Source organism: Petromyzon marinus, chromosome 8 (assembly GCF_048934315.1).
Source record: "Petromyzon marinus isolate PM22_M1 ecotype Great Lakes invasive population chromosome 8, UKy_Petmar_22M1.pri1.0, whole genome shotgun sequence".
Classification (NCBI taxonomy): Eukaryota; Metazoa; Chordata; class Hyperoartia; order Petromyzontiformes; family Petromyzontidae; genus Petromyzon; species Petromyzon marinus.
Window position 1 is genome coordinate 7,689,238 of NC_133674.1, and position 26,631 is coordinate 7,715,868.

Below are 26,631 nucleotides of genomic sequence, written 5' to 3' on the forward strand. Positions count from 1 at the left end.
CGTGTGGTGAGGTCACTCTGTGGTGAGGTCACTCTGTGGTGAGGTGACACTGTGGTGAGGTGACTGTGGTGAGGTCACTCTGTGGTGAGGTCACTCTGTGGTGAGGTCACCCTGTGGTGAGATGACCCTGTGGTGAGGTGACTGTGGTGAGGTCACTCTGTGGTGAGGTCACTCTGTGGGGTGGGGGTATGGGGTGTGGGGTGTGGGGTGGGTGTGTGGGTGGGGGTGAGGGTGTGGGGTGCAGGTGTGGGGGCGTGTGGGGTGGGGGCGTGTGGGGGTGTGGGGGTGTGGGCTCAGGGGGGGGGGGGCAGGAGGAGCGTTGCGGGGTGAGCGGGGCGCGTGCCCTGGGACCACGAATCGCAGCGGCGCACGCGACGCGAGGTCGCTGTCCGTGGTGGCCACGAGCCGGGCCCGTGGCGGCGGCGGTGGGGCAGTTCGAAGGGGCTCAGGCTGAAGCAGAGCCCCCTCCCCCCATCCCCCATCCTCCATCCTCCCTTGGTGGTAGTGATGCCAATGATAACGATGACAGTGGTGGTGGTGGTGGTATTGATAATCACGATGAGGATGCTGGTAATAACCACGATGAGGATGGTGGTAATAACCACGATGAGGATGGTGGTAATAACCGTGATGATGATGATGATGATGACGATAGTTTTGATAGCGATGGTGGTGGTTGGTAGTGGTGGTGGTGGTAGCGATCGGAGGCTGGACACAATGTGCTCACGAGCACAGGGAGCGAAGAGCGCGTGCTTAGCTCCGCTGGTGCATCGCTGCAGCAGGGGCCCGTGTATCTTTGTGTTGCTCGCACAAAAAAAACACGCAAAGACAAAGATCCCCCGTGTAGCCTTAACAGACTGTTGGGGCACGAGGGGGTGGGTGGTCAGCACCAACGTTTACACACCGCACCAGGTACTCATTTGAGGCTGAGTCGACTAAGGGGAGGCCCAGGACCTGTTCAGATCATCGTCGCCGCTGTTGGTCGTGAGCGGGAATCAAAACTCGGGTCGCCGGATTTGTAGCGCAGCGCCCTCACCGCTGCTCCACCGCTCCCCAGCACAAACAAGCCCCGTGCACGTTTGTGCCGCCCACATACACACACACAGTTACACACTTCACACACAGTCACACACACACAGTCACACACACACACACAGTCACACTCACACTCTCACACACACACAGTTACACACTCACACACAGTCACACACAACAACAACCGCCATTCGCCACTAAGTGGCGGTGACGTCACCACGACGCTTGTGCCAGGCTATGTGCACCGTGAGGCCACGTGAAGTGTCGAACGCCCGCTGGCAGGAGGTCACTGGGCAGACCCAGGTGCCACGGGTCGACTGACTGAGATGACTGGCTGATGCACCACCTGTGCCCCCTACTGTGCCAACCTGCTGTGCTTTAGCCACCCGGCGCTCCGCTCGTTGTTCTGAGCGTCGCTCCTCCGCCCTCCGTTGTTGTTGGAGGGAGGCTGCCTCCAACTGCCCAGTAGCATCCTTCACGAGCCTCCTCCACAGAGGCCGATCTTGACACCGCTGGTACCAGTCATCGGCAAGTCCACTCAGCTCCACGTCCTCCTGTACCACATCACTCCATCTCTTCTCTAGCCCGTGCCGCGCCCGCTTAGCCCCCTCAATCCGGCCAAACAAAAGCTGTTTCGGCATGCGGTGGCTGGGCATGCGGGCTACATGACCCAGCCATCGCAGCCTTGCCTGCCGGAGGAGCTCACCGATGGGACCCTGCCCAGATCTTCCAAGGATTTGTGAGCTCCTCACACAATCCAGTCTGGTTAAACCCAGGATGGATCGTAGGCAGGCCAGCCTAAATGTTTCTAACCGGCGAAGATGTTCCATTAGGGGGGTCCACGTTTCGCAAGCGTAGAGAAGGGAGGGAATGACCGTGGCCGAGAAGACCTGAAGCTTAGTGCGGAGCGACAGACCAGGTAGCTTCCACACAGCGTTACGCAACCGATGAAAAGATATTGCCGCTCGACTGATTCGGAGTGAGACCTCTGCTGTTAAACTGGAGCCAGTCATAAGCACACTGCCCAGGTATGGGAAACTCTCCACTCTCTCCACAACTGTCCCATCACCGATTGGGAGTTGTGGGGGTGGAGTGTGCGATGGTACAAAATACCCAGGCAGGTGCTTAGTTTTGGTGGGGCTGATGGTAAGGCCCCACCTCTTAGTGGCACGCTCCAGTCTCAGCAGCAGCGTCTCCAACTCCTCCTCTGAATGAGCAGCTATTACCAAATCATCAGCATACATAACGTGGTTGAGCAATAGGGAGCCATCCCTTGACCGCACCCGGGCATCGATCAGCCTCCCATTATATCTGTACCATATGGAGATTCCCCCGGTACAGCTATTGAAGGCTTCACGAACTACGTGGTCAAAATAGATGTTAAATAATGTAGGAGCCAGAGGACATCCCTGTCGCACCCCAAGGTGTACAGGGAATGGCTCTGACTCCCGGCCACGTAGTTTTACCCGGGCCCGCTCACCATCATGAAGGTCCTTAATGATCGTGAGGAGAGGGTCAGGTACTCCAAAAGCACGAAGAACAACCCAGAGCCCAGGCCTACTGATGGTATCATAGGCCTTGACCAGGTCAATAAAGCAGACATGTAGGTCTTGTTGGAATTCCCTACACCTCTGCTGTAGCAGACTGACAGAAAATATGGCATCTGTGCAGGACCGCCCTTTCCTGAAACTGCATTGGGGCTCCGCAAGCCTCTCCTCAGCGTGCCTGGCAAGGCGATGTTGAATAATCCTTGCCAGGACCTTTCCCGGCACACTGAGGAGTGAGATGCCCCTGTAGTTGTTACAGTCTGTGCGGTCCCCCTTCTTAAAGAGGGGGACCACCAGGGCATCCTTCCAATCCTGCGGAACCCGTCCAGTGGTCCAGACTGTTGTTATGATGTCATATAGGGCAGTCTGTGCACAAACGCCGCCCTCCCTCAGCATTTCGCTTGGGAGATCAACTCTGCCAGCTGCCTTTCCTGGTCTCAGACTCCGGATCGCCCTCAGTACTTCCTCAACAGATGGTACCTCAGCCAGCCACTCACAGGGGGTGACTTCTTCCAATATTTGAGGCACCGCAGCCTCAGCAGGGTCATCCTCACTTTGTGCCACGATGTTTTCCTGGCTGAGGGATTTTCCCTCCCCCAGGACCTCACAGAAATGCTCAGCAAATCTGCAAACCTGTTCCTGGGGGTCGGAGATTGGATCACCGTGTTTTCCCCTAATGATGGTAATAGGTGTGGCGCTGCAGGTTACTTTTTTGATGGAGTTAAATAGGGATTTGTGATCACGGGCCACTGTGGCAGACTCCATCTCCTCAGCAACCCGCGACCACCACCCATCCTTGCAGCGCCTCACGGCTCTCCGAACCTCCGAGCGAAGGCTGCGGTAAGCCTCCTCATTCTCTGACGTGGGATTCTGTAGCCAATGACAGTGGGCCTGTCGCTTTTTCTCAACCATCCTGAACACCTCCTCTGTCAGCCAGGGTCTCTGGGGAGGTCTGGACCGCGTACCCAAAGCAGCCATTGCAGCTGCATGAGTCATAGTCCTAAACCTCGCCCATTTACCCTCGACATCAGGAGGAGTCGGGGACGATGCCAATCCCAGCCGCAAGCGATGATGAAATTATCGCTTGCAACTTTCATCAGAAAACTGAGACCAGGCCACTTTAGGTTGGAATGGGGTCCTGGGTGTACACCCACCACCGGAGTGGAAGAATGGCAGGCGCATCTTACAGATGACTAGTCGATGGTCAGAGGGCAGATCAGCTCCGCAGTAGGTCCTAGTGTTAAGGACATGGGCTCGCATCCGCTGGTCCGTCACTACGTGGTCCAGCAAATGTTCTCGCTTGGACCCGGCATGCATCCATGATGTTGTGTGGATGCGCCGATGCCGGAACAGCGTGTTGGTAATTACAAGCCCATGGGCTGCACAAAAATCTAGCAGCCTCCTACCGTTGTTATTGAGCTGATCTGGCCCATGCCCTCCAATCACTCCAGACCAGGTGCCAGCATCATGACCAACTCGGGCATTGAAGTCACCCAACATGATGACTCTATCCCGAGGCGCCACTATAGCCAGCACCTGTGACAGGAGGTCATAGAAGGCATCTGACTCATCGGCTTTGCCTGCATCCCTCCACGGATGTTCATCTTCGGTGGGGGCATAAGTAACCACGACCACCATTCCTCGCCTCCGGTTGATGGGAAGGCGAGCCCAAAGTAGCCTGGGGCTTACAGCTTCCCACACCTCACCGCCACGCTCCCACGCCCCCTTCATTCTTTTGTTCTAAAGAAGAGCCACACCCTGTTGTTTGACAGTCTGCTGCCCCGAGTAGAGGACTGTCCACCCCTCATGGTGGCAGGAGCCAGAGCCGGTCCACCGGACCTACACAAACACACACAGTCACACACTCACACACACTCACACACACTCACACACACTCACACACACATACAGTCACACACATACAGTCACACACTCACACACTCACACTCACGCACACGCAATCTTACACACTCACACACAGTCACACACTCACACACACACTCACACACTCACTCACGCACACGCAATCTTACACACACGGTCACATGCAGCGGTACCTACAGACGCATATCGACACATCCAGCGAGGTACACTAACACGGAGTGCGCCTTTGAGTCGCTATTATGCCCACGGCGTTTGCATGCCCTGCAAAAGGGGTTGGTTGTGTGTGTCAAAGCAGAAATGTGTACACGCCAAGAGATCTGTACATTTCTTTTTTTTTCCCAAATGAGGGTGGAAACCCCAAAGCGAACGTGGTTTTGTTTTCGTGGCAGTGATCGGTGCGCAGGCCGAGACCGGCGAATTTCCACAATGATTAGGACGCGCCCGGTCGCCTTTGCGTCCCCAGCACTGCCGTCGTGAATGTATGTACGTTGAACTTCTTTCGCACCGTAAGGAGCCAACTGCGCTCATTAGCTATGTTTAGGTTTATTGAATATTTTGTTAAGGCTGAGTCGACCTAAGGGAGGTGTAGCGCAAGTTCAGACAGACCCAACTTGCCACACTGATGTTGCACATGGCCTGGAATCGAACTCGGGTCGCCAGAGTCAAAGTGTAGTATGCTAACCATGGCACTACCGCTCCCTACAAAGACAAAGACCCCCCCCCCCGTATAGCCTCAACATATTTCTGAGACAAGTGGCTGCTAGCGAGTACCTATGCAGGCCAGCACGCCATATGAGGGTGTGGGTGGCACGCACCATGCCCGGACGCCTTTGTCTCCCAATTAGCGATGTTTACACACCACACCAGGTGCTCATTTGAGGCTGAGTCGACCTAGAGGAAACCCAGGGACGGTTCAAATAATTATCGTCGATGGGGTTGGCCGTGAGCGGGAATCGAACTCGGTTGGCCGGATTTGTAGCGCAGCTCGCTAACCACCGCGCCACCGCTCCCCACTCACACGGACAACGCCCCCCCTGCCCCCCACCTCCCCCGAGGGGTCTCGAGATGAAATTGACGCGAGGAGACGGTGTCTGGGTGGCATCGCGAACCTTTGGCGCAAAACAAACACCACGCGGATTACCGCTCGCTCGATTGCTTTGATGATCATCGCGGTTTCATAATACTGACGAACAGCATGAGTTAAGCGGTATCATGTGGTGGTGGTGGTGGTGATGATGATTTAAGCCGATTGAATGATGACGATGAAGATTTAAGCTGCGTGATTGGATGATGATTTTAATTGTTGGTGAAGCTGCTTTGTTGTAAATTATGTGTTGATGGCAATGATTTTTGATAATGATGATTCAGGCCCACCCTGTCAATTTTACTGATGGTGGTGGTGATGGTGATGATGGTGGTAGTGGTAGTGATGATGGTAGTGGTGATGATGGTGGTGATGGTGGTGGTATTGATGGTGGTGATCATGATGGTTGTGGTGATGACAATGATGGTGGTGGTGGTGATCATGATGGTGGTGGTGGAAGTGATGGTGGTAGTGGTGATGATGGTGGTGATTGTGATGGTAGTGATGGTGGTGATCATGATGGTTGTGGTGATGACAATGATGGTGGTGGTGGTGGTGATCATGATGGTGGTGGTGGTGGAAGTGATGGTGGTAGTGGTGATGATGGTGGTGATTGTGATGGTAGTGATGGTGGTGATCATGATGGGTGTGGTGATGACGATGGTAGTGGTGGTGGTGGTGATCATGATGGTGGTGGTGATGACGATGGTAGTGGTGATGATGGTGGTGGTGTTGGTGATTGTGATGATGGTGATGACGTGCGTGGCTGTTCCTCTGGCGCAGTTATTCGCCGCGTGCGAGGAGCCGGTGACGCGAACCCCGGGGAGGGAGACAGAGGGGGGGGGGCAGGGGGGGGGGCATGGGGGATGCGACAGCACGTGACACTGGTGGGAGATCAGCATCGCCCCCCTCCCTCACCTGGCTCCCCTCTCCTGCCCCCCCCCCCACCTCCTCCCCGTAGCCCCTACATCACCGCCGTCACCACCACCACCATCATCCACGCGACTACCATCACCATCGTGACCACCATCACCACCATCACCACCCCCGTATCGCCTTCATAACAGATTGTTGGGGTAAGTGGCTATGAAGGCCGGCACGCTACGTTGCGGCGGTGGGTAAAAAGCACCACGCCCGACCGCCTTTGTCTCCCCAGCGATCGTGTTTATGTACACAATAAAGCCGCTACTCATTTCAGGCTGAGTCGACCCGGCAGCGCTGGGGGGGGGGGGGTGGCCGGGAGGGGGGGGGGAGGTGTCAGAATCGCTTCGGACATCACTCGCCGCTGATTTTGGCCGGCCCAGTTCGTATCGCAGCGCGCTGACCACTGCGCCACCGCTCGCTACCGATCAGCGCCGACATCTCCCCCGCGCAGCCGTGCCGCCTCCTCCTCCTCCTCGAGAGACAGACTTGATGGGGGGAGGACAGAGGCGGGCAGAGAGAGAGAGAGAGGGGGAGGGAGACGGGAGACGGGAGACCGTGCGTAGGAGGAGGGAGGAGAGGGGAGGAGGCGAGGCGGAGGGAGGTAGAAGGGAGATTTTGCGCTCCCTACTCATTTCCAGACACCGAGTCTGACTCGCCCGCACGCTCGCAGGAGGAGCGAGGAACCAAGGGGGAGAGAGAGAGAGAGCGAGCGAGAGAGCGAGCGAGAGAGACGATGAGACGCAGACATGCGCAACGGGGAGACGAGGGCGAGAAAGTGAGAGCGGCAAGTGAAGAGTGAAAGGGATCTTCAATCGCATTTCGGGGAGGCTTTGCCGTGAGCGCCTTCTGTTGCTGGTGTCGCGGGGAGGAGCGCGATCTACCCCGGATCGGCGCGTCAAGCAACGCCACGAGGAAGACGTCCTCTCTAGAGAGAGAGAGAGAGCGCGTATAGGGAGAGGGGGCGAGATAGAGAAAAAAGAGAGAGTCTAAAGGGCAAGACAGCCACTGCCGCCCATAGGAAAATTTATTTTCTGCGATGGGGTTAAAGCCGGGACGCTCACCACCGGCTCGCGTGCCCGACGCCAGCTAAAGAAGGCTCAACACTTGGTGGTGGTGGTGGTGACGAGGCTAGTAGAGGTGGTGATAGCTGAGTGTGTGTGTGTGGGGGAGGGGAGGGCGGTTATCTCACTCCTCCTCATCCTCCTCTTCTCATCCCCCCTCCTCCTCGCGTCTCGCCACTCCGCGCGGCTGAGCGGCGGCGCTCGCGACACGAGGAGAGGCGCGCGCAGTGGAAGCGGTGAAAGTTTTGACCAGGAACACGCGGGGGGGCGGGGGCGAGAGATGAAGGCGATTGGAGCGAGTGCGTGAAGCGGAGGGTGGCGGAGTTGGGCGGTGAGGACGCGCGCCAGTTGAGAGACGCGTGAGAAGATCTGAGAGGATCTCGGTTGAGGAGGAGCCGGAGAGGATGCGGAGGCAGAACAAGAGTGAGGTGCTCGAGAAGCGCGCGAGTTGAGGAGCGCGCAGAGGCTGCCGGCAGCAGGCGGTGTGTGCGTGTATGTGCGTGCGTGTAAGTTGAACTTCTTTCGCACCGTGCGTAGCCAACCGCGCTAATCGGAGGTGCGTCAGACTCCAGGCGCGGTGGTGAGTCGCTAGTCCGGCGCCGAGGAGCGCGACCACCAGCGGAGGGCGAGGAGGAGAGCGACGGGCGAGGAACGAATCGGGGAGCGATTGTGAAGAGCAGAGGGCCCGGGAAGGCGGCTGGCGATCGTGCGGCATCAGAATCCCGCACAGGAAGGGGGTGAGCGGAGTGGTTTAGAGCTCCGACGCGGGTAGAGAGGCGAGGGAGAGCCAAGTGCGGGTTTACGCGCGAGCAATGGAGGGGGAGCCCGGGTCGGGGTGGGAACCCATGCGTTCCGACGCCGTGTGGTCCGAGGTGCTCGGCTCGAGTGATTTCTCCTCCTCATCCGCGTCTTCATCCTCCTCCTCCTCCTCATCACCGCCAGCCTCCGTCCTGCACGAGGGCGATGCTCATCTTCATATTTCTCCCAGCAACCTGAGTTACCTGCCCTTCTACCAGCACTCCCCTCCCGTGGCGGCCACGTTCATCATGGCCTACCTCTTCATCTTCCTGCTCTGCATGATCGGCAACGGACTCGTGTGCTTCATCGTGCTGCAGAGCCGACGCATGCGGACCGTGACCAACACCTTCATCCTCAACCTGGCCATCAGCGACCTCCTCGTCGGCCTCTTCTGTATGCCCACCACGCTGGTGGACAATCTCATCACCGGTGGGTAACCTTTTTTGTCCGGATCGATTGTTGCACGTGTATGTGTGTATGTTGAACTTCTTTCGCACCGTACGTAGCCAATCGTGCTGACTCGGAGATGCCGGGGAGGGTGATGGGAGGGGGACAAACTAAACACAAAAAGCATTTTTTTATATATATAAATGAGTTGTCAATCTTGATTTAAAATTTGCATAGCTCCAGTGTGGGTGAAAGCGATGTTATGGAGCAGTCAAAACGCTGTATAAGCAGTCTCCACACTTTGTTGAGCTAGCAGTTGTGGCCAGGTCGCTTCTGAATAATAAATTAATGCCTCAGTGGGATTTACGTGGTAAGATAAAAAATATATAGTTTAGTTTTATTTTTATGTTTTGTTAAAGTCACGTGCTTACCTTTCCCATACTTTGCACTCCTACCGTGTGTGTTGTACTGTTTGTTGTTGTAACGTTCTTACCCGCCCCTACTGGACATCTGTGAAAAGAGCTTTATAGCTCATCGGATTTCTCCGGTATAAATACACATTCTGATTCTGCTATACTTGTTTTTAGTCCATCAACCCATTGGCTTTCAACGTCAAGAAAACGCTGGACCAGGTGTCGACTGAGAAGAGAAAAAACGGTCCATTGTTATTCCGTCCGTTTGTCTGTTTACCCAGGAAAGCCAAAGCATCGACGATTCTCAAGACTCATTTGCAGGAGGGTCTTGCCCATGTCTCCGTAGTAGTGTGGGGGGGGGGGGTGGGGGGGGATTGGCACGATGTTGTTGCTGCGTACGATACCAATTCGGTAAAAGTGCGGTGTAATGTTTCCAAGCCTGTGTGTGGGTTTTTATATTTTTTGTAGCTATGGGGAGAAATCCGAGAACTCCGAGGAAACCCGCGCGGAACACAGGGAGAACTTACACACTGCAGAGTTTGCTTATGGGCAAATTCTGCTGGATAATAACAGCAATGCACCGATGAACTGACTATATTAATTTATTTGTGATATTTACTGATGTGTGCTTTGACCAATAACGCTCCACAGCAACGCATCATGAGTTTGCAAAGTTCGTGCGTTGGGGTGACGTGTGGGTAGCCCCACCTCTTCCAAGACATCTATGCGAGGATGGAAGAGTAGGCCAAAAATACCCTCTAGGGGAGGGGGGGGGGGACTCTATGGAGATCGATCTGTCGAGTCGAGACCCATCCTCCAGCAGGCGCGCGAGCAAAGCTATTGCGGTGTTTGCGCCTTTACATCTTCGCGAAAGACGGCGGCGGCGCTGTCCCTTTCAGCACCACACTCGGCCGCGTCGGTCTCCCCGTCACGCGTGAACGAACTCGCTCGCGCAGCCCCACGTGCACTCACGCGCTTCCACACACACACACACGGCACCACGCTGGTCCTGGGATTCCCCCCCACCACCACCGCCTTTCACCAGTGTGGTGAAGTATGGTTAAATAGCTAAACATCCCCCCCCCCCACCAACCCATCTCTACCGTGACCGACACATGGTGGGGAGGTCTTTCATCCCAACAGTGGATTAACGCGCAGCTTCAAAGCGTCACTATACTGGGTACTCGTTTGAGGTCGAGTCGACCCAGAGGAGGCACGGGACAGGTTCAGATGTTAATGCTCGACTCACGTTAGCCGCGGCCGGGTATCAAACGCGGGACGCCGGGGTTCGTGGCGGAGCGCGCTAACCGCTGCGCCACCGCTCCGCGAGAAAGCCCACGATTAAAAAAAAGCAGCGGTGACGTCATCGCGGCGCTTTGCGTGCCAGGCTAGGTGCACGTGCGCGAGCCACTTGAAACTCGATGACAAGGGGGCGATAAGACAGAGATGCAGGTTGCTGCGGGTTGACTGCTGTGCCAGGCTAGGTGCAGGAAGTTCCGGGGCAGACCCAAGGTTGTTAAGGCTTGGCTGACCCAGATGACTGGCACATGCGCCCCCTGTGGTCCCCTGTATGTATGTGCATGTACGTTGAACTTCGTTCGCACCGTACACAGCCAACCGTGCTAATCGGAGGTGCTACCTTGCCGTGCTTACAGCCGCGCGGCGCTCTGCTCGTTGTTGTGAGCGTCGCTCCTACGACCTCCCGCTATCGCCATTGAGCAGTGGCAGGGAAGCGAATATTTGAACCCAAGAAGACCCCACTATTACCCCCGCCCCCACCCCCTTCCACCACAAATATGTTTGCCCTAATGTACCACCCACCACCCCCTCAAAGCCATTAAAAAAGCAATAAGCTTCCAACTTTTAAGTTATTGGTTTAATCATGAGCAGAATTAGAGGGCTTGGGCAGGACTCATCGCGGCCAGAGTGGATGACGGCTGATGGATGATCGTGGCGAGCGGCGGGACGCTCAGCCACAGGAGTGAGGACCGCCGTGGAGGGTGGAGTGGCGTGATGGATTGTCGCGCCGTGACACCGTCAGGAAAGACGATGACCATCGTGGTGGTAAGCCTTCATCCCGCAGTGGATAGACCGTGGACGATAATGATGTTTTTTTTAAGCAGTAAATTTGGCTGGGTGCCATTGAGGTCACAGTAGTTCCAGAAGGGTTTTTCAACTCAGCCCATCAGCCCTTCGAACGAGGGGGGGAGGGGGGTCGATAAAAGAAACGAGAACCACTTTGTAGAAGCTCAACAGTTACCTTTCCTGTGGGTGGATGCACCCCGCCTCGCTCCGCCACCACCGCGGGAGGATGGAATTCCCAGCAGCTGACATTCGCGACGATTTGCCTGCGGGAGTGGGCGGATCCTCGTGTCGGAGTCCATAAACGTAACATCAACAGCGGACAAGTTCAATCCGCTGCTGGATGGAGACCTCTCCCGCCTCCTCCCCTCCTCCCCCCACCACACCACGGATCCCACAATGTGCGACGAAGCTCCGACCTCCTTTCAAGGGGGGGTGGGGGGAGGGGGTCGCTCCATCTCTCGCGGAGCGGGACCGTCCGTTTGCGTCGGGGTTAATTTGACGCCTCGGGGTTCAATTGGCCCGATTCCCCCCGGTCTCCTTCGGGATAACAGCAGCAGCAACAACAACAACAACAACAAAATAATAAAAATAAATAACGGACTCGTCCGTCTTGATTGGCTCCTCCTCACTTTGGTTATACAGATTTAGAATTGCTCATTGATTTGCCCTATCGATTCTTTGATTGGTTAATTGGAATCGCACCCTTCGCGGGATTGCGCCGAAATGAGAGGGGATCCTTGCGCAGCAAGTGAGTTGTTGTTGTTGTTGTTGATGTTGATGTTGTTGTTGTTGATGTTGTTGTTGTTGATGTTGTTGTTGATGTTGTTGTTGATGTTGTTGTTGTTGTTGATGTTGTTGTTGATGTTGTTGTTGATGTTGTTGTTGTTGATGTTGATGTTGTTGTTGTTGTTGATGTTGTTGTTGTTGATGACCCGCTCTGTGTGGACCGGGGAGGAGAAAGGAGAACCCCCTCGTGTGGAGGGTGGTGGTGGGGGGGGAGGGGGGGGAGGGGGGAGGGGGTCCCCGTGCTGTCTTCCCACGTGGTGATGCAAAACATTAAAAAGGCCTCTTGCCAAACATCCCGTCGCCGCAGGACCCTCTTGAATAAATACACGAAGATGACATTGTCGTCATCAACGCCGTGGTCGTCATTTAGCTATTATGAAGATAACACGTGAATCAGACGTAGGGAAATCGGTACCCGATGTTTAATGATGTATACAGAAAGACTCCTGCTCAGGAGGATTCCTGCGCCGCAATGTTTGGCCGCTTCGTTCGTGAGTGATTTGCTTCGTGTAGGGGAAACTGAACTGCTTGGGGGAAACTCACGCTGCAGACTTTGGTTTCACAAATCTCTACGTGATCCGCCAACCCTTGCCTCCAACCCCAGTGGGTCGCGCGCGCACGTCAGCATGCAAATCGATTCGCGCTCGGGCACATTCTTAATTCACTTTCTCCTTCCTCTCCCCGTCATTATCTCCCCACCCGCCACCATTGACAAATATCCCCCGTATAACCTTAACAGACTGTTGGGGCAAGCGCTGTTAGCGAGTAGCATCTATGAAGACCGGAACGGTGCACGAGGGGGTAGGTGGCCGGCACCACGCCCGGACGCCTTTGTCTCCCCAGCGGCGATGTTAACACACACTGCACCAAGCACTCATTTGAGGCCGAGTCGACCTAGGGGGGAGGCTCAGGACCGGTTCAGATAATCGTCACTGGGTGTTGGCCGTGAGCGGGAATCGAACCCGGGTTGCCGGGTTCGTAGCGCAGCGTAGCGCTGACCGCTACACAACCGCTCCCCCTACACACACCACACAATGAGAAACAATCAACACCCCGAACACTCAACCCTCCGCGTCTCTTGATTGATTGAGTGATGTTGCCAGCTGACTCATTAGCGGCTGTGATTAGTGAAGCGAGCGCTGGGACAATGCAAAATATGCCCTCCCTCCCTTCCCCCTCCATTCCCATTGAGTGGTTGGCCTCCACGGAGGTCCCAGTATTTGTCAGAAATCGGGGTCAGGGTAAGTGATGTAGCAAATGGCTCGGGCTGTACAAAGGGTCAGTGCCAGGTCCATAGGCCTGCAGTGGAAATAACCCCAAAAATTTAAATTATAGTCGAGGTCATGCTGGCTCTAGCATCGTCTTTGTCAGCATCATCATTATCGTCATCGCGAACTTGCACGGCCTCAATTATCACCATCTGTGTTCACTACTGCCTCGATCATCATCATCATAATCATCACGTGGGGATTTTCAGTCAGTGTCAGCACGTGATTTGGCCATCTCAGTCGTCATCATCATCTTGAAACATCAATGTCATCATCATCATCAGCATCGTGATACATCAATATCATCATCATCATCAAATCGAGTAGCCTTAATGATCATCATAACAATTAGCACGGTTTGGCTACGTACGGTGCGAAAAAAGTTCAACATACATCATGAAAGAGGGGAAACTTCGATCATCAGCAGCATCATAATCGGGATACATCACTGCCGTCAACATTCTGTTCAAATGTGCCAAGTGAATGTATTATCATTATCATCAGCAGCGTCATCCCTTAAGTGATTCTCAACCAGGGCTGCACGCACCCTCTCGGGGTGCGTGATGCCCCTTCTGGGTGAAGGAGACACGCCAGATTTTTTTCGAAGGTAAATAATAATAATTAAAAAAACCACACATATAAGGCAGGGGCACGTAAGTACAGCTGACTTTGTTTCATCAAACCCTGTGTGTGTGTTGATTAAACACATAATGTTGTTTTACGATTGAGAAGCAAAGGGGTGCAGGCTGAAGGAAGGGGTTCAGAACCATCGCTCCATGCCAGAGTTTATCGAACCTGATTGGCCAGCAGACCACTCAGCCGATGCAAAACGTTTCCACGGACCACCCAGCCCAGCCCGCCACATCCCCAACCCTGGCGATGAAACGCGTTCGCTTCTCTCTCTCTCTAAATGCCAGTCATACAAAGTGATTTAGATTACCGGTATATAACAAAGCTAATGTACGCAAGATATAAGGGGGTTTTTTTTCTAGGGGTGCCATTTAGATATTAGGGTTAGGACAGTTTTAACCGGGCACCTTATATGATTTCATTTTTAAATTAAATATCATAAGTAAAATGTTAATTTATATCCGAAACCAAAGGTATCATATTTATTGGACCGATGGTCTAAAATAAAGGGGTTTTGGGGGGGGGGGGGTTTATAGATCGCGTAAATATAAACATGTCATATTCTATGGTTCGTTCGGTAAAGTCACGTAGATGGAAACAATTAAGTGATTAAAAATATCACGACGTTTCGATCGCAATACAAGTGGTTGTCGTTACTGATGACGACCGCTTGTGTTGCAATCCAAACGTCGTGCTATTTTTAATCACTTCATTTTCAATTTTTATTTTTTCTATCTACGTGACTTTACCGAAAGAGCCATAGAATATGAATTCCTGCAGTCACGAAAGCTTTAGGTCAAAATATAAACACGTCGTTAAATCTGCCATCACCCGACACAGATAATTAGTAAGTTTTGTCACGTAAACAAAAAAAACCGTGCCAATTAGTTACTAGTTCAGCACACCGGCGTGTTGGGAGAGTAAACACTCAACGTTGACAATTCGAGTGCTGAAACGTTGCTCCAGGGCGATCAAACCCCGCTTCGTCAGGCGAATTCGCCACAATCGCCTGACTCCTCCGGACCGACGACTTTCCCCCGTCGTACGAATGTGGAATCTCCAACGCTGGCTCGGAATCAACGACACAGGCGAACACTGTCCAGTGTTCCGTTGGAGCGTGGAAAAGCCCTCTCTGCCACTCTCCGTCGCCCGGCGAGTAAATCTCTCAACGCGCACGCGCAGGACAAACGCGCGCACGCGCGCACACTGTGAGTGACAACGACCGGCTTACTCCTGCACATAATCAATGTCCTCTCTTTATCCAGGAAAGCCGTCCATCGATTCTCGAGGATCTTTCTAAGAATAATTTCCCTGCCACGTTGGGCCGTTTGGCCAATTACATTTGAGAAAAATCTGAGTGCCCAATGAAAACCCCACCGCACACAAGCGGCAGGGGATTATAACGTTTCGAGATCTGCACAGATGGGTTCATAACCCCCCCTCCCTCTTCCCCGCTTGCTGCGCCGTTGCATCTCAGCCACAGCATGGCCCGGTGGATTTGGAAATTTCACAAATCCCCGACGTGATTCACCAACCCCCGGTTATAATTGCGGTGTGTTATAACCGTAAAAAGTCTACACGCCGCCTGCCTTCGCGGGCGACGTTAAAGACTCCGTGACGTCATTCTCAAGTGTAGACCATTGCGTAACAGTAAGTCAGGCTCCGATTGTGCCAACGTTCGAAGATTACGCAGCGAATTCCTCGATGCGGGACTACGCAGCAGCAGCAATCATCGCCCCCTCGTGGCAGAGTCACGCCCAGGTCAATGTCGCAAACGAGGCTTCATCCAATTCTCTTGGGACTCTCCACTTGGTTAACCAAACAAATACACACGAAACTTGAAACCCCTGCTCAGTAGGGCGGCTCCATAGCTCCGCACCGCGGTGGCTAGGAGATGTTAACTATCTCGCCAGGTATGCAGGAGGTCGTGGGTTCGATCCCGACCCTGACGCCTGCTGTACAATTTGGAGTTTGCACGTTTCCCTCGTGGTCGCGTGGGATTTTTCTCCGGGTCCACTGGATTTTTCCCTCCACATTTAGAATCAACATCGCGCGTTTGGAGTATTTTGGCCGCTATAAATGTCCACACGATAAGCCAACCTCGCTGAGCTATCATTTGTAATAGCCAGGTCGCTTCTGGAAAGGAGTTATACATAGCTCAGTGGGCCCTTGCCTGGTAAAATAAACAATGGTAGTAATTGTTTTTTTCCTTCCTTCGCCCCCCGTCCACTGTGCGCTCCTCCAAATCTTCCGCATCTGAAACCCTCTCGGGCCGCTTCTCTTCCTCCTTCTCCCGTCGGCGGTCCGCGGCCAGGCGCCGCAGCGCGTTGCCAAACATCGTGGGACCTCCCAACGTTACAAACATTTCATTTTATTCGAGAGCGGGGGGCGGGGGGTGGGACGGGAGACGTCACGAGGCGCGGCACGTCAAATCCGTCGCGTTTCACCTGCCGCCAGCCCACCACGGCTAATGAATTGTTTTGTTAATTTTAGTTGTGGGAGGAGGGAGCCCGGTCTGCGCATGCCCCCCCCCCCCCAGTACTAATGACGCTCATTTCTCCGGGAATGACTCCCTGACCTCTGTGCAGCCCATCTCGTGCCCCCCCCCGAATTGCTTTTCCCGCCGGAAAGGTCAAATATTACACAATCAAAGCCGCGCTTTGAGCATCGACCACGCTGAGAATGAGAAAACACGGTCGTCCGTGGCGTAGGTAATGTCAGCAGCAGCAGCAGCGGAAGAATTGGCAAAAATCAAACTGAGCCCGAGGTGGCCCTGTAGCTCACGGGACTCGTAATGGCCGCGTCCCAGACGCTGAGCCACCGCCATGCACCGCTGAGATCCTAAATAAAACGATTAGAAACACTTTTTTTTCTAATTTAATTTTACCAGGTAAGGTCCACTGAGCTATGAATCTCTTTTTTTCAAAAGCGACCTGGCCACAAGTGAGAGCTCAACCAAGTGGCTTATCAAGTGGAAATGTACAGCAGCCAAATCATCCAAACGCGGGATGTTCATTCGAAATGTGGAGGGGAACACCAGAGGACCCGGACAACACAGCCACGCGACCACGGGGAAAGAGAGAGAACATGCAGACTCTAAATATACAGCAGCAGGCGTCTGGGTCGGGATCGCCACAAATGATAGCTCAACGAAGTGGATTTTCATAGCAGCTTAATATTCTAAATGCACGTTTCTGAATGTGGAGAAAAAACCCGGAGGACCTGGAAAAAAATTCACGCGATCACGGGGAGCGAGAGAGAGAGACGATGCAAACGCCAAATATACAGCAGCAGCCGCCGTCAGGGTCGGGGTCGAACCCACGACCTCCTGTACACCAGGCGAGGTAGTTAACATCTCGTCACCATGGAACCCTCGCCCGATATCATCGGATCTCACAAGCTAAGTGGGATTGAGCCTGGTGAGTACTCGGATGGGCGACTGCCTGTTAATGCCCGGTGTTGTACGTATAGGCTTGGGCCCTGAGGTTGCCAGTACAGCAATGGATTATTGAATCTATCTGCACAGCGCTTTGGGTGTCACCCATTCCCCCTCCCACACACCCCTAACCTCTATTTATGATTTTTCTCGGACTCTGCCAATTTCCTTCCACATGCCAAAACATTGATGAATGGAATTGGCCGAACATCCCAATGTAGCAGGACCAGCTCCGAAAAATAAACAAACAAACAAAAAACTGCTCAAGATTCATTGAGGATTTCCCGGATAAATAAATGGCATTGCTATTACGGTTGGCCACATCAGATATAAAAACAGCTTGAGATCCTGGCTTCAAACCCGGGAAGCCTCCTTCAGGGGGCGTGCGGGGGGGGGGGTTCATCCTTTGCCACGGCTGAGACGTGAAGGCAGTGCTGCCCTTACCGGCGCTTCAACCGAACCCTTAGCGCTGTGGTTGAACAAATGGCCTCTGCCTGACCCCACTCAGAAGGGTTCAAAGTGAAAGCCTGTGCATTAAAATTAATCATTTTATTTACGTGCTGATTGTGCACCACCGCCTTGGCAAATTACTAATTAACAACAACAAAAATGCAATACCTTCGTAAATATTAACACTGCGGCGTCAAAAGGAAATATATAAGGCGACGTTTCGGGTAATGGCCCTTCTTCATAGCACGTAGAAAGGTTTTACCTCTCTGTCCTCTCTATGTATTGTGAAGGACCATTGCCCGACACGTCACCTGTTATATACTATTACTTTGAAGCCCACACGTTGTTGACACGTGTTGACATTAAAAAAAATTCATTCTAAATAAATGTCATTGTTATTACCTTTCGCCACATCAGATAAACAAAAAATTGAATCACCGCGGTTGAGATCCTGGCATTTTAAAATTTTCATTTTCAAAATTAAATGGAAATGTTTTCTACGTATTTTGTTTACATATCCCTGCTCTCTTGCTACGTGTCAATCAAAAGTCGCGGGTGACTCCAGAAGTAGTTATGCAGCGTTATCTTCCAGCGTCATCCCCTGGCACCGTGCAGTCTCTCCACGTCGGCTTGCTTGCCAGCAAAGTGCGATCGCATTCATTAAAGAGCGTTTAGGAAATCAATGGGTAGCACACAAAGATTGTACCTCACTTACGAGACGCATCCCACTCGATATCGCCATGCGTGACTGCCTTTCCAGCTCCCTGCAAGTCCCTACACCGGGAGGGAGGGAGCGGTGGTGCAGTGGTTAGTACACAGGGAGGGAGTGGTGGTGCAGTGGTTAGTAAACAAGGGGGAGTGGTGGTGCAGTGGTTAGTACACAGGGAGGGAGTGGTGGTGCAGTGATTACTACACAGGGGGGAGTGGTGGTGCAGTGGTTACTACACAAGGAGGGAGTGGTGGTGCAGTGGTTACTACACAAGGAGGGAGTGGTGGTGCAGTGGTTACTACACAAGTAGGGAGTGGTGGTGCAGTGATTACTACACAGGGGGGAGTGGTGGTGCAGTGGTTAGTACACAAGGAGGGAGTGGTGGTGCAGTGGTTACTACACAAGGAGGGAGTGGTGGTGCAGTGGTTACTACACAAGTAGGGAGTGGTGGTGCAGTGATTACTACACAGGGGGGGAGTGGTGGTGCAGTGGTTAGTAAACAAGGGGGAGTGGTGGTGCAGTGATTACTACACAGGAGGGAGTGGTGGTGCAGTGGTTAGTAAACAGGGAGTGGTGGTGCAGTGGTTAGTACACAGGGGGGAGTGGTGGTGCAGTGGTTAGTACACAGGGGGGAGTGGTGCTGCAGTGGTTACTACACAAGGAGGGAGTGGTGGTGCAGTGGTTAGTAAACAAGGGGGAGTGGTGGTGCAGTGGTTACTACACAGGGGGGAGTGGTGGTGCAGTGGTTAGTACACAGGGAGTGGTGGTGCAGTGGTTAGTACACAGGGAGGGAGTGGTGGTGCAGTGGTTACTACACAAGGAGGGAGTGGTGGTGCAGTGGTTAGTACACAGGGAGTGGTGGTGCAGTGGTTAGTACACAGGGAGCCCACAAAAAATGCCCCCCACCCTTGCAGACTAGCGACAGCTGTGGATCGAGCATGACCACTCATTTGTGGAGCTGCGCGGCCCGACACGAGAAGTCCTCCACCCGGTGGAGGCGGTGGGGGGGGGGGGGGGTGGGCCCCCCACACTCACCCCCCACACTCACCCCCCACACTCACCCCCCACACTCACCCCCCACACTCACCCCCCACACTCACCCCCCACACCGCCCCCTCTTGCTCCGCAGCCCCTTTCTAAGACAATAATAATGATAATAAAACCACGTGGGCTCTGGCATTTGCCGAGGAAATCGCGAAAAGCGGCAGCGCTGATTGCGCGGCGCGACTCGCTCCGCTCGCCTCACCACATCACTCACCACTCACCACTCTCTCTCTCATAATCACTCACCACTCACCACATCACTCACCACACTCTCTCATAATCACACTCACCACTCACCACATCACTCACCACTCACCACATCACTCACCACTCACCACATCACTCACCACACTCTCTCATAATCACACTCATCACTCACCACATCACTCACCACATCACTCACCATACTCTCTCATAATCACACACACACACACTCACCACTCACCACATCACTAACCACTCACCACATCACTCACCACTCACCACATCACTCACCACATCACTCACCACACTCTCTCATAATCACACACACACTCACCACATCACTCACCACTCACCACATCACTCACCACTCACCACATCACCCACCACTCACCACACTCTCTCATAATCACACTCACCACTCACCACATCACTCACCACTCACCACTCACAACATCACTCACCACACTCTCTCATAATCACACACACACTCACCACATCACTCACCACTCACCACATCACCCACCACTCACCACACTCTCTCATAATCACACTCACCACTCACCACATCACTCACCACTCACCACATCACTCACCACATCACTCACCACACTCTCTCATAATCACACACTCACCACATCACTCACCACAATCTCTCATAATCACACTCACACACTCACCACTCACCACATCACTCACCACAATCTCTCATAATCACACACACACACTCGCCACTCACCACTCACCACATCACTCACCCCAATCTCTCATAATCACACACACACACTCACCACATCACTCACCACATCACTCACCACACTCTCTCATAATCACACACACACACATTCACCACATCACTCACCACATCACTCAGCACAATCTCTCATAATCACACACACCACTCACCACTCACCACATCACTCACCACAATCTCTCATAATCACACACACACACTCACCACTCACCACATCACTCACCACAATCTCTCATAATCACACACACACACTCACCACTCACCACATCACTCACCACACTCTCTCATAATCACACACACACACTCACCACTCATCACATCACTCACCACAATCTCCCATAATCACACACATACACTCACCACTCACCACATCACTCACCACAATCTCTCATAATCACACACACCACTCACCACTCACCACATCACTCACCACACTCTCTCATAATCACACACACAAACTCACCACTCACCACTCACCATATCACTCACCACAATCTCTCAGAATCACACACACACACTCACCACTCACCACATCACTCACCACACTCTCTCATAATCACACACACAAACACTCACCACTCACCACATCACTCACCACATCACTCACCACAATCTCTCATATCCGCACTCACCACTCACCACTCACCACATCACTCACCACATCACTCACCACACTCTCTCATAATCACACACACACTCACCACTCACCACATCACTCACCACACTCTCTCATAATCACACACACAAACACTCACCACTCACCACATCACTCACCACACTTTTTCATAATCACACACACTCACCACTCACCACATCACTCACCACAATCTCTCATAATCACACACACTCTCTCACACTCTTACACACAAACACTCACCACTCACCGCCTGCCTCACCACATCACTCACCACACTCTCTCACACTCTAACACACACTCACCACTCACCGCCTGCCTCACCACATCACTCACCACACTCTCTCACACTCTTACACCACACCGCACACCACGCCACACATTGCACACCGCACACCACACCACACATCTCTCCACGCACGACGACACACACGAAACCCAACAACCACACCACCGCACTCCACCACACCACACATCACACCACAGCACTTCTCCCCAGCCACATCTCCCTCTAGACCAGCGCTTCGGCAAACCAAAATAACAAGAAGAGCCATTTTAATAGAATTCTGTAGAAAACAACGCAATATTTGAAGAACCGCAGTGCATTGTGGGGTGGTGTTTAATAAATAACGTCACGAAACAGCCGCGTGCAGCCCCAAAGCGACAAGTTGCTGGCTCCTGCCCATGGTAAACTGGACTCCCATGGTAAACTGGACTCCCATGGTACACTGGACTTCCATGGTGAACTGGACTCCCATGGTAAGCTGGACTTCATGGTGAATTGGACTTCTATGGTAAACTGGACTCCCATGGTAAACTGGACTTTCATGGTAAACTGGACTTTCATGGTAAACTGGACGTCTATGGTGAACTGGACTTCCATGGTGAACTGGACTTCCATGGTAAACTGGCCTTCTATGGTAAACTGGACTCCCATGGTAAATTGGACTTTCATGGTGAACTGTACTTCCATTGTGAACTTGACTTCTTTGGTAAACTGGACTTCCATGTTGAACTGGGCTTCCATGGTTAACTGGACTTCCATGGTAAACTGGGCTTCCATGGTGCACTGAACTTTCATGGTGAACTGGACTTCCATGGTAAACTGGACTTCCATGGTAAACTGGACTCTCATGGTGAACTGGACTCCCATGGTGAACTGGACTCCCATGGTGAACTGGACTTCCATGGTCAGGGGTGGGCAACCAAAATAACAAGTCGAGGGACATTTTTTTCGAATTTCAAGAGCCGCAACCGTAGACCTTAAAGAGCCACCGCATCCGGCTCCAGAGGCGCGGGTTTCCAACCGCTGCTCTCCCTCCCTCCTCCATCAACGTCTCCTCAAAGATGTCCACATCTCCTACCCACCCCACTCACCCCCATCCCATCTCCCACCAAACCCCATCCCATCTCCCACCCACGCCACTCACCCCCATCCCATCTCCCACCAAACCCCAGCTCGTCACCACCCACCCCCTTCTCACCACCCCCCCCCCCACCCCCACCTCGATCCTCTCCCAGACTCCACACCATTGCCCCACACTTCATCATCTGGCCCAGCAGCGCGATATTGGGACGGTGACCCCGAACATTTGCCACCTCAGCGGGCTTCCTGGACCCCGCCCCCTCGTTACAGGGGGTTGTGTCGTGGTTAACGAGGCCACGCCGGAGGGAGTGTGTGGGGGGGGGGGGAGTCTCACCACCAGGGTGGAGATAACCGGGGGGGGGGGGGGGATGTGGGTGGAGTGGGTGGGGGAGGGGTGTTAACTGTCCATCACCAACCCTAGATAACACTATGGAACAATAATTCAATGCATAAAGGAGGGTCCTGTCACGTTGAGATGTATGGCCGTGAATTCCTCGAATTCCATGAGGGATGAGCGTTTGTGCTTCAGTGTGGTGGTGGGGGGGGTGACACCCAGCATCTCAGACTCATCGGAATATGTATTTATACTGGAGGAATCCGATGAGCTATAATTCTCTTTTTCACAGATGTCCTCCCAGCCCCACACGACACCTGTCATCCCTAAGGGGGGTCCCAGCGCAAATCACACCATGTGGACCCCCCCCCCCCGCCTCCCACCCCATCTCTAACGCCTTCAAACTAAACTGGAAGAAGTGTTGCATCTGACACCGTGACCTCGAAGCGCGAGGCCCCTACCCCCCCCCCGCCCCCAAAGTGTGGGGCCCGGGGCGATCGCCCTGATTCGCCGAGTTTCCCTCGGGGGCGGCTCTGCCGTGCCCGAGAGCCGTGCGACATCTGGCCAGGTGCGTCGTGGTCGTGTCCTGGTCCTTCTGAGCGGAAACTACAGCGCCCAAAGAAGGAGCAAAAAAAATAACAAACCCCCATCACGCACACGAGGGAATTAACACCCAAAGTCCCCACACAGATTTGGTTGATACGACCCGCTTGCTGTACTACTTTGCCTTCTTCTGTCCAACCTTGCAAGCCAGCGGGTTTTGGGGTTTCAACAAATCTCTACGCGAGCCACCAACCCTTGTCTCCATCAAAAATCGGCGACATGAACCGCCGGTAACCCCTGACCTGTCCCTGCTCTCCACACCTGGTGCCAGGGTGGCCCTTCGGCCGCGTCACGTGCAAGATGAGCGGCTTGGTGCAGGGGACGTCGGTCGCGGCATCCGTGTTCACGCTGGTGGCCATCGCCGTCGACAGGTGCCCATCGCCGCCCACCCTCCCCCACCCCCGCACGTACATGGTACATTCCGCCCCACTCTCTTCCCCCCTCACCGCTTAGTCCCATGATATATTCTTCCAACCCCCCTCACCCCGCCACATACATGGTACATTCCACCCCCCTCCCCCAACCCCAAACCGCTCTGTCACATGCATGGTACATTCCACCAACTCCCCCTCACCCCGTTACATACATGGTACATTCCACCCCCACCCCCTCACCCCGCCACATACATGGTACATTCCACCCCCCCCCCCCCGCCCGCTGTCACATGCATGGTACATTCCATCGACTTCCCCTGCCCCGCCACAAACATGGTAGATTCGACCCCCTCACCCCGCCACATACATGGTACATTCCACCCCCCACCCCCTCACCCCGCCACATACATGGTACATTCCACCCCCCACCCCCTCACCCCGCCACATACATGGTACATTCCACCCCCACCCCGTCACCCCGCCGCATGCACGGTACACCCCCCACCTCCATGTACAAACCAATAACTCAGTCACCTCTCCACGCTCTCTTCAGACACGATGCCTTCCTCTTGTGCACTCTCCACTCGTCTCCTCCACATCCCTCTCGCTCACTCACTGCTCCGTTGGCTTCCGCTCCGTCCGTAACCAATCGCCATGGTAACAGATCAAAGTGCCGCGCCCCAAGAGGAATAAGTGGGCACGCGAATTAAAACAGTTTCAGTTTCATTTCATTTATTTTGGTATAGCCCTGTGAGCCATTCGGCTCTTGAATCGGGTGCAACCGCAAAAAACAAAAACATGAACAAGAAAAACATCTTAAAGTGACTTTGTGTGACTGTGCAAACAGAAAATCCAGGGGGAAAAAAAGCAGCAAAATATTCCAGATTTTATTTACAGACACGGGTTTAATTGTTTTTTTCTTAATCTTCGCATGGTTAATGTGATCACACACTCGGCCACGTCACCACTCATCACCACTCACCGCATGACCCTCCCTCCACTGGCTCAACCCCTTCATCTTGGCCCCATCATCCTCACCCTCTGCCCCTCTCACTCACCCTCACCACAATCCACCATCGATTCTCTCGCACTCCCACCACCACCACCACCACCGCCCTCGCCCTACGACTCTTTCACCACGACCACGTGCCCACCCACCGCCACCACCGCCACCACCCCCTCGTACCCCTACCGCCGCAGGTTCCGTTGCATCGTGTACCCCTTCAAGCCGAAGCTGAACATCGCCAAAGCGGTGCTGACCATCGCGCTCATCTGGGTGCTGGCCGTGTGCATCATGTGCCCCTCGGCGGTGATGCTCACCGTGACCGAGAACAGCGAGCACGTGATGGTGTACGGCGAGGGCCTCGTGAACGACACCGCGCCCCTCTACGCCTGCTGGGAGGCGTGGCCCGACGGGCCGATGCACCGCGTCTATACCACGGTGCTGTTCGCCAACATCTACCTGGCGCCGCTCACGCTCATCGTCGTCGTGTACGCGCGCATCGGCGTCAAGCTCTGCGCCTCGTCGGGCTTGCGCGGCGAGAGTCGCTCGGCGGCGCGGCCCTGCACAGCCGCCACCTCGGGAGCCGCGCAGTCGACGTCGACGGCAGGGGAAGGAGGAGGTGGAGGAGGAGGAGGAGGAGGTGCGACGGAGAACCGCAGCGTGGTGTCCAAGAAGAAGGTGAAGGTCATCAAGATGCTCATCATCGTGGCGCTGCTCTTCATGCTGTCGTGGCTGCCGCTGTGGACGCTGATGATGCTGCTCGACTACGGGCGGCTGGACGAGGAGCAGGTGCGCTTCGTCAACATCTATCTCTTCCCCTTCGCGCACTGGTTCGCCTTCTTCAACAGCAGCGTCAACCCCATCATCTACGGCTACTTCAACGAGAATTTCCGCCGCGGCTTCCAGGCGGCCTTCAAGCTGCAGCTGTGCTCGGCCCAGATGGACCACCACCAGCACCCCGACGCGTACTCGGAGCGCCTCCGCTGCGGGGCCTCCGCCACCGCCGCGGCCGCCACCGCCGCCGTGGCCACCGCGGCGGCTGCGGCCGCGGCGGCGGCGGGCCCGGTGCTGCACGCCGGGCACCGCAGGAGCCGCCTGGTGCCGCTGCGCGTGAGCGAGTCGTGCACCCTCGTGTCCGCGGCGGACACGAGGGCGGCGGCGGCGGCGGGGCCGACGACGACAACGCGTCCCACGGCCGAGGCGTGGACGTGCGTGGACGAGTCGGCCTCGCCGCACTGCCTCAACGGGCTGCCGGCGCTCTCAGAGGAGGAGCGGCCGGGCGGAGTAGCGGGCACCTCCAGCTCCAACTCCAACTCGCGCGAGTCCTAGTTGGTGGTGGTTGGTGGTGGTGGTGGTGGTTGGTGGTGGTGGTTGGTGGTGGTGGATGGTGGTGGTGGTGGTGGTTGTTGGTGGTTGGTGGTGGTTGTTGGTGGGTGGTGGTGGTGGTTGGTGGTGGTTGGTGGTGGTGGTTGGTGGTTGGTGGTGGTTGGTGGTGGTGGTGGTTGGTGGTGGTTGGTGGTGGTTGGTGGTTGTTGGTGGTGGTTAGTGGTGGTTGGTGGTTGGTGGCGGTTGGTGGTTGGTGGTGGTTGGTGGTTTTTGGTGGTTGTTGGTGGTTGGTGGTTGTTGGTGGTGGTTGGTGGTTGGTGGTTGGTAAGTGGTGGTTGGTGGCGGTTGGTGGTGGTTAGTGGTGGTTGGTGGCGGTTGGTGGTTGGTGGTGGTTGGTGGTGGTTGGTGGTAGTTTGTGGTGGTTGGTGGTTGGTGGTTGTTGGTGGTTGGTGGTTGGTGGTTGGTGGTGGTTGGTGGTGGTGGTTGGTGGTTGGT

The 26,631-nt window shown here is 54.4% G+C and overlaps 1 protein-coding gene across 1 annotated transcript; it reads left to right on the forward strand.

Moving 5' to 3' along the window:
• Positions 1–7,048: 7,048 nt before the first annotated feature.
• Positions 7,049–26,174, forward strand: LOC116940382 (neuropeptide FF receptor 1-like). Its single transcript, XM_076065579.1, has 3 exons — positions 7,049–8,762; positions 23,705–23,804; positions 25,008–26,174. The coding sequence occupies exons 1-3, from the start codon at positions 8,348–8,350 to the stop codon at positions 26,137–26,139; spliced, it is 1,647 nt and encodes a 548-aa protein (XP_075921694.1). The 5' UTR covers positions 7,049–8,347; the 3' UTR covers positions 26,140–26,174.
• Positions 26,175–26,631: the final 457 nt, after the last annotated feature.

What these genes read in the sequence shown, in the direction of transcription:
- LOC116940382 (XM_076065579.1), top strand. Translation starts at nt 8,348, where the DNA reads ATGGAGGGGGAGCCCGGGTCGGGGTGGGAACCCATGCGTTCCGACGCC. An exon ending in GGTGGACAATCTCATCACCG is followed by an intron (nt 8,763 to 23,704) that starts GTGGGTAACCTT and finishes ACCTGGTGCCAG; the next exon opens with GGTGGCCCTTCGGCCGCGTC. An exon ending in GTGGCCATCGCCGTCGACAG is followed by an intron (nt 23,805 to 25,007) that starts GTGCCCATCGCC and finishes CTACCGCCGCAG; the next exon opens with GTTCCGTTGCATCGTGTACC.